The 7,775-nt window shown below is 43.1% G+C and overlaps 1 protein-coding gene across 1 annotated transcript; it reads left to right on the top strand.

The window, feature by feature from the left end:
- Positions 1 to 1,320: 1,320 nt before the first annotated feature.
- LOC121577322 (potassium voltage-gated channel subfamily V member 2-like) lies at positions 1,321 to 5,704 on the top strand. The gene is made up of 2 exons (XM_041891084.2): positions 1,321 to 2,598; positions 5,171 to 5,704. The coding sequence occupies exons 1-2, from the start codon at positions 1,321 to 1,323 to the stop codon at positions 5,447 to 5,449; spliced, it is 1,557 nt and encodes a 518-aa protein (XP_041747018.2). The 3' UTR covers positions 5,450 to 5,704.
- Positions 5,705 to 7,775: the final 2,071 nt, after the last annotated feature.

Here is a 7,775-nt window from a genome sequence, read left to right as displayed (position 1 = left end):
ATTGGCACCAATGACTGCTAGGCTGTCTATGGCTGCATTCTGCCCCTCATCTTGCCACAAACTGAAACTGTCAACTAGTGTTCCCAGTCAGAATTAAATTTGAAGAGGAGTTTATGAAACGATTATTATACAATTTCCATAATTCAAGTCTGAATAAGAAAATCCATCGGCCATTGATTTAGGAAGATTGGTTAACTGGTTCAGGTTGTGGAACGTCACAGGGTGAGAGAACAATACAGTGCGTGTAAGATAAATTACTTGTGGCCCCGTTCAGACACAACCCCTAGCCCCTACACTAAGCTCTGGGATCTGACTGGCCCTGTTCAGACACAACCCCTAGTTCCTACACTAAGAACTTGTGTAGATCTGAAAGGAATGGATCGTTTTCAGCAAGAAGGCACACATTCCTCCTTAGCCTATCAGAGGGAAAAGTGGAGCTGGCATCTACCATGTTCTGTACAAGTGTATTTTATGACCTGTATTGAGTTTCTAAAGACAATTTCTGTGGAAACAGACAAGAACGTATCTTATCTCACTACCAAATTGCTAAAACCTATCCACTTTTGGATCAACATGAAGTGTCTAGGAAGTAGAGACGATAGGGGTTGTTTCTGGATGGAAACCCAATTTCTTTAAAAAGAGCAGTTGACAAAGTGATAGTGACAGCCTTGTGCAAGTGTTGCAGCCAGCGTCCTCTTCCAAGTTCAAAATCTCCAAATGAACGTGTGCACTAATCTCCCCTCGTCACTCCTATTTATAACTGCTTTAAGAAAGAGAGGAAGGGCAGCAATGAGATTAGATCAGAGCCTCTTGGATCTTCTGCTCAAATGACTTTTTACTCTCCTTCCACACATAACGGTCCTCGTCAGGGGAAGGAAAGGAGGCTTTGTTCCTCCTCTTTGTGGCCCTTTGGACTTACAGGACCACAACTGAGAAGTACTGCAGGAGGTAATGCCACTGAAAGGGATAACTGGGCCTAGAGGATTTATTGGATGCTTCAGGCGGCTCGGCAAGATGTACTGAGTCGATGGGGCCTTTTTTCCAGCAGTGTTTCATTTACATTTTTACATTTTTAGTCATTTAGCATACGCTCTAAGTGTTTCCTCCCTTGTTCCTCTGTTAACGTCTGATGAAGACTGCACCCTGGTTGATACGACTCGCACTTCTGAGTGTTTAAACTGAGTAAATTCCCTTTGTGTTTTTCTAATATTCTTGTGCGCTATTCCTACATTGTTAACCCATTTGGGACTGGTTGGTTTCTATGCACAATTAAAATCCATCACTCACTGAAAACCAACGAAAGTGTCTTGAAAGTGTATCATGGATGCCAATAGTGCTCAGCTAAAGACTAAGCTGAAAGAGCGACGCTCTACCATCAATGTGCTGGGAGCCAGTTTCTCACAGACCATTGAGGAAGAAAAAGCCTTTTATTTCTCCCAGGGCAGTTCTGTTAAGCCATGGAACTCTATGGAACACCTGGACAGCCCTGCTCCTGAGGGTCAGATCCCAAGACACCAAAAAGAGACGTTGAGACCACAACAAAACATGAACATCAACGTAGGGGGAAAAGTCTTTCACATTCCCAAGAAGATGGCAGTCAGATTCCCTCGCACACGGATAGGCTCCTTGGCCCTGTGCACCGACCGCGTCAAACAGCTCACTCTGTGTGATGACTACTCAGTGCTCACCAACGAGTTCTTCTTCGATCGCGACCCAACTTTCTTTTACTACATCTTTCACTTCTACAGCAGCGGTGTTCTGTGGGTGATGCGGGAACTGTGCCCTATCAACTTCGAGGAGGAGATGCAGTACTGGGGCCTGAGCTGGAACGACACCCAGCGCTGTTGCCGTATCCTGTTTGAGGAGAAGGTGGATGAACTCAGGGACAATCTGAAGGTGGAGAAGGAACTCTTAGCGGAGATTGAGATAAAGCATGATGAGGAAGGCTACAAGACCATGTTCCTGGGTGGAGTTCGCAAAGACCTCTGGGACCTGATGGAGAACCCTTACTCCTCGCTGTCGGCGAAATCCTTTGCTGTTTTCTCTAGCCTCTTGGTGCTCATCTCCATCGTGGCTATGACCCTTAACACTGTGAAGGAACTGAGGACCCACACCCTCTCTGGCAAGACCTACCTGGAATGGGTAGAGATTTTCTCCATTCTCTTCTTCACATTTGAGTACTTCATGCGCATTGTCACCACTTGTGACATAAAGCACTTCGTCAAAAGCGCCCTGAACTTGGTGGACCTGGTGGCTGTCATGCCCTACTTTATCCAGCTGATATTTGAAGCGTTTGCCAACGTAGAGGACCTCAGTGCCCAGGAAGATCTCAAAACCCTGGCTCGTGTCAGCAAGGTCAGCAAAGTGCTCAAAGTTGTCAAGCTGATGCGCATCTTTCGCATCCTGAAGCTGGCCCGCCACTCCACCGGCATGAGGGCATTTGGGTTCACCCTGCGCCAGTGCTACCAGCAGGTGTGTTGCCTTTTCCTCTTCATCGCCATGGGCATTTTCATGTTCTCTGCCCTCCTGCATTCGGTAGAACGGGATGTCGAGGGCTCTCCATTCAGGAGCATTCCTGATACCTGGTGGTGGGCTACAGTGAGTACCAAAACTTGATCTCGACATAGTTTTGTTTGTTCTTTATTGTACACTTAAATGTCTCCCTTTTGTAAATTAACCATGACAGTATCAAACGACGACTTGAATGTAAATTATACTATGTACAGTGCCTTGCAAAAGTATTCATCCCCCTTGGCGTTTTTCCTATTTTGTTGCATTACAACCTGTAATTTAAATATTTTTATTTGGATTTCATGTAATGGACATACACAAAATAGTCCAAATTGATGAAGTGAAATGAAAAACATAAGTTGTTTCAAAATATTCTAAAAAATAAATAATGGAAAAGTGGTGCGTGCATATGTATTCACCCCCTTTGCTATGAAGCCCCTAAATAAGATCTGGTGCAACCAATTACCTTCAGAAGTCACATAATTAGTTAGATTGCACACAGGTGGACTTTATTTAAGTGTCACGTGATCTCAGTATATATACACCTGTTCTGAAAGGCCCCAGAGTCTGCAACACCACTAAGCAAGGGGTACCACCAAGCAAGCGACACCATGAAGACCAAGGATCTCTCCAAACAGGTCAGGGACAAAGTTGTGGAGAAGTGCAGATCAGGGTTGGGTTATAAAAAATATCCGAAACTTTGAACATCCCACGGAGCACCATTAAATCCATTAGTAAAAAATTGAAAGAATATGGCACCACAACAAGCCTGCCAAGAGAGGGCCACCCACCAAAACTCACGGTCCAGGCAAGGAGGGCATTAATCAGAGAGGCAACAAAGAGACCAAAGATAACCCTGAAGGAGCTGCAAAGCTCCACAGCGGAGATTGGAGTATCTGTCCATAGGACCACTTTAAGCCGTACACTCCACAGAGCTGGGATTAACGGAAGAGTGGCCAGAAAAAAGCCATTGCTTAAAGAAAAAAATAAGCAAACACGTTTGGTGTTCGCCAAAAGGCATGTGGAAGACTCCCCAAACATATGGAAGAAGGTACTCTGGTCAGATGAGACTAAAATTGAGCTTTTTGGCCATCAAGGAAAACGCTATGTCTGGCGCAAACCCAACACCTCTCATCACCCTGAGAACACCATCCCCACAATGAAGCACGGTGGTGGCAGCATCATGCTGTGGGGATGTTTTTCATCGGCAGGGACTGAGAAACTAGTCAGAATTGAAGGAATGATGGATGGCGCTAAATACAGGGAAATTCTTGAGGGAAACCTGTTTCAGTCTTCCAGCAATTTGAGACTGGGACGGAGGTTAACCTTCCAGCAGGACAATGACCCTAAGCATACTGCTAAAGCAACACTCGAGTGGTTTAAGTTGACACATTTAAATATCTTGGAATGGCCTTGTCAAAGCCCAGACCTCAATCCAATTGAGAATCTGTGGTATGACTTAAAGATTGCTGTACACCAGAGGAACCCATCCAACTTGAAGGAGCTGGAGCAGTTTTGCCTTGAAGAATAGGCAAAAAATCCCAGTGGCTTGATGTGCCAAGCTTATAGAGACATACTCCAAGAGACTTGCAGCTGTAATTGCTGCAAAAGGTGGCTCTACAAAGTATTGACTTTGGGGGAATAGTTATGCATGCCCAGGTTTTCTGTTTTTTTGTCTTATTTGTTGTTTGTTTCACAATAAAAATTATTTTGCATCTTCAAAGTGGTAGGCATGTTGTGTAAATCAAATGATACAAACCCCCCAAAAATATATTTTAATTCCAGGTTGTAAGGCAACAAAATAGGAAAAATACAAAGGGGGATGAATACTTTCGCAAGCCACTGTATGTAGCTTTTGGTTGACTTGACTTTGTCCTTGATGCTAGAGATAGCCTTAAAATATGTAGTTTGAACAATACAACATAAATATGGACCTTGTGAATACAATGTTTTTTTCATATTGTTGAGAAATAACCAACACTCCCTCTGTAGTTACATACTCAGCATAGTGTTGTTATTTCCTCCCCCAATTGTCTCTTGACATATAAAATGCCTGAGAATTCATGTCAGATACAAGCATTTCTCTTGTGTGACAACAGAGGAGCATATCATGTTTGTGTGCGGCACAACGTACTGTATATCAAGTTTAGATTCAGATTAAATACTTAAAGGATTAGTTCTGTCTGATGTAATCCTAGTACATGTGAAATACAATCTGAATTGCAATTATACTGTTCTTGTCACAGCATTTTGGACTTGTGGGGAAAGTTGGAGTACAGTATTTTGTTGCAGGTCCTCATGGGTCATTTGATATGTATTACACAATTGTGTAACTTCCTCATTTGTACATTCACTTTCGTTCTTAGTCTACTGTATTGAAGCTGATATTTCATACCATTTCTACTCCTATATGCTAACAGAGTAATTTTTTCAGGGACAAGTATAATTTTACCATTACCTCTAAGGGACAAAACAAGATATCACAAATAACACAATCAAGTAATGTTAATGTTAATACTTCAATCTTGAGACTTCAATCCATGCTATCTTCACTACATACTACTGTTATAACCTTAGTGTCATTATTAACAGAAAACATGTTGATAACGACAGAGGAAGGCAATCTCTGAGAGTGTGTCCCTCTAACCCTGCACTACAGGTGAGCATCTCCCAAGTGGGTTATGGGGACGTGGTGCCCGTATCCCTCCCGGGCCGCGTGGTGGCATTCTCCTGCATCTTCTTCGGCATAATACTCAATGGCATGCCCATCTCCCTCCTCTTCAACAAGTTCTCGGACTACTACGCCAAGCTCAAGTACCAGGAGTCCACCTCAATCAGTGTGAAACGCCGCTTGATGCTCAAGGCCCGTCTCCGTCGCAAACTGGATGTGTGCTTCAATCCCTCTGTGGGTGACCTGGAGGAAGACAGAAGCCACTGAGCTCTAGACAGGATGTACGTTTTTTACATTGCAGGTTTTTTTTTCAAGAATTCTCTACCAAATCACCAGTGGGGAGGTGGGGTATGGTCTGGACTAATAGGATTGAAATAGAGCTAATGATAAGGACGGGGGACACACGAAGCAGACTCATAGAGAGGATGTACAAGGGAGGATGTGGGTGTCACCTTAGGTCAGGGCCATATACTGCCATCTTGAGCAATTTCCTGTTACTGTAGAGCAGTTCCTATAAAAGTCAATGGTATGTGGTTTTATGTGCATAGTGTGTTTGTTTAAGCTCGCAGACCAGATGGTTGTAAGTTACAGTAAATGCAGTATACCATGTTACAATCTTTGCACTATTCACTTGCACAAATTAAAGCTGATTCTTTTCATAGTCTATAATGTCCATGACTCTTATCATTGCTCATCATGATAACCATGTGCATTCTTTATGGATGTAAGTAGTATTTTTTTTTTTTACAATTCTATTTAAATGCTTCATTGCACACAGTCAAATCACAATTAAAAAACGCAGTTGAACTCACTTCGAGGTCCAGAGTTGAGTTTGAGGGGCCTACAGTGCCTTCGGAAAGTATTCAGACCCCTTGAATTTTTCCACATTTTGTTAGGTTACAGACTTATTCAAAAATTGATTAAATCGTTTTTCCCCCCTCAATCTACACACAATGCCCCTAATGACAAAGCAAAAACTGGTTTTTAGACATTTCTGTCTCTTGACATATAAAATGCCTGATAACTCCTGTCAGATACAAGCATTTCTCATGTGTGACAACAGGGGGCATATTGCATAGTGATGTTATTTCCTCCCCTAATCGTCTCTTCCCCTATATACAGTGGGGGAAAAAAGTATTTAGTCAACCACCAATTGTGCAAGTTCTCCCACTTAAAAAGATGAGAGAGGCCTGTAATTTTCATCATAGGTACACGTCAACTATGACAGACAAAATGAGAAAAAAATATCCAGAAAATCACATTGTAGGATTTTTAATGAATTTATTTGCAAATTATGGTGGAAAATAAGTATTTGGTCAATAACAAAAGTTTCTCAATGCTTTGTTATATACCCTTTGTTGGCAATGACACAGGTCAAACGTTTTCTGTAAGTCTTCACAAGGTTTTCACACACTGTTGCTGGTATTTTGGCCCATTCCTCCATGCAGATCTCCTCTAGAGCAGTGATGTTTTGGGGCTGTCGCTGGGCAACACGGACTTTCAACTACCTCCAAAGATTTTCTATGGGGTTGAGATCTGGAGACTGGCTAGGCCACTCCAGGACCTTGAAATGCTTCTTACGAAGCCACTCCTTCGTTGCCCGGGCGGTGTGTTTGGGATCATTGTCATGCTGAAAGACCCAGCCACGTTTCATCTTCAATGCCCTTGCTGATGGAAGGAGGTTTTCACTCAAAATCTCACGATACATGGCCCCATTCTTTATTTCCTTTACATGGATCAGTCGTCCTGGTCCCTTTGCAGAAAAACAGCCCCAAAGCATGATGTTTCCACCCCCATGCTTCACAGTAGGTATGGTGTTCTTTGGATGCAACTCAGCATTCTTTGTCCTCCAAACACGACGAGTTGAGTTTTTACCAAAAAGTTATATTTTGGTTTCATCTGACCATATGACATTCTCCCAATCCTCTTCTGGATCATCCAAATGCACTCTAGCAAACTTCAGACAGGCCTGGACATGTACTGGTTTAAGCAGGGGACACGTCTTGCACTGCAGGATTTGAGTCCCTGGCGGCGTCGTGTGTTACTGATGGTAGGCTTTGTTACTTTGGTCCCAGCTCTCTGCAGGTCATTCACTAGGTCCCCCCGTGTGGTTCTGGGATTTTGCTCACCGTTCTTGTGATCATTTTGACCCCACGGGGTGAGATCTTGCGTGGAGCCCCAGATCGAGGGAGATTATCAGTGGTCTTGTATGTCTTCCATTTCCTAATAATTGCTCCCACAGTTGATTTCTTCAAACCAAGCTGCTTACCTATTGCAGATTCAGTCTTCCCAGCCTGGTGCAGGTCTACAATTTTGTTTCTGGTGTCCTTTGACAGCTCTTTGGTCTTGGCCATAGTGGAGTTTGGAGTGTGACTGTTTGAGGTTGTGGACAGGTGTCTTTTATACTGATAACAAGTTCAAACAGGTGCCATTAATACAGGTAACGAGTGGAGGACAGAGGAGCCTCTTAAAGAAGAAGTTACAGGTCTGTGAGAGCCAGAAATCTTGCTTGTTTGTAGGTGACCAAATACTTATTTTCCACCATAATTTGCAAATAAATTCATTAAAAATCCTACAATGTGATTTTCTGGAG

Source organism: Coregonus clupeaformis, chromosome 11 (assembly GCF_020615455.1).
Source record: "Coregonus clupeaformis isolate EN_2021a chromosome 11, ASM2061545v1, whole genome shotgun sequence".
Lineage (NCBI taxonomy): Eukaryota > Metazoa > Chordata > Actinopteri > Salmoniformes > Salmonidae > Coregonus > Coregonus clupeaformis.
This window is presented reverse-complemented; position numbering and strand designations above follow the sequence as displayed.

Coding starts and splice junctions, on each gene's coding strand:
- LOC121577322 (XM_041891084.2), top strand. CDS start 1,321: ATGGATGCCAATAGTGCTCAGCTAAAGACTAAGCTGAAAGAGCGACGC. Junction 2,599..5,170: donor ATACCTGGTGGTGGGCTACA/GTGAGTACCAAA, acceptor CCTGCACTACAG/GTGAGCATCTCCCAAGTGGG.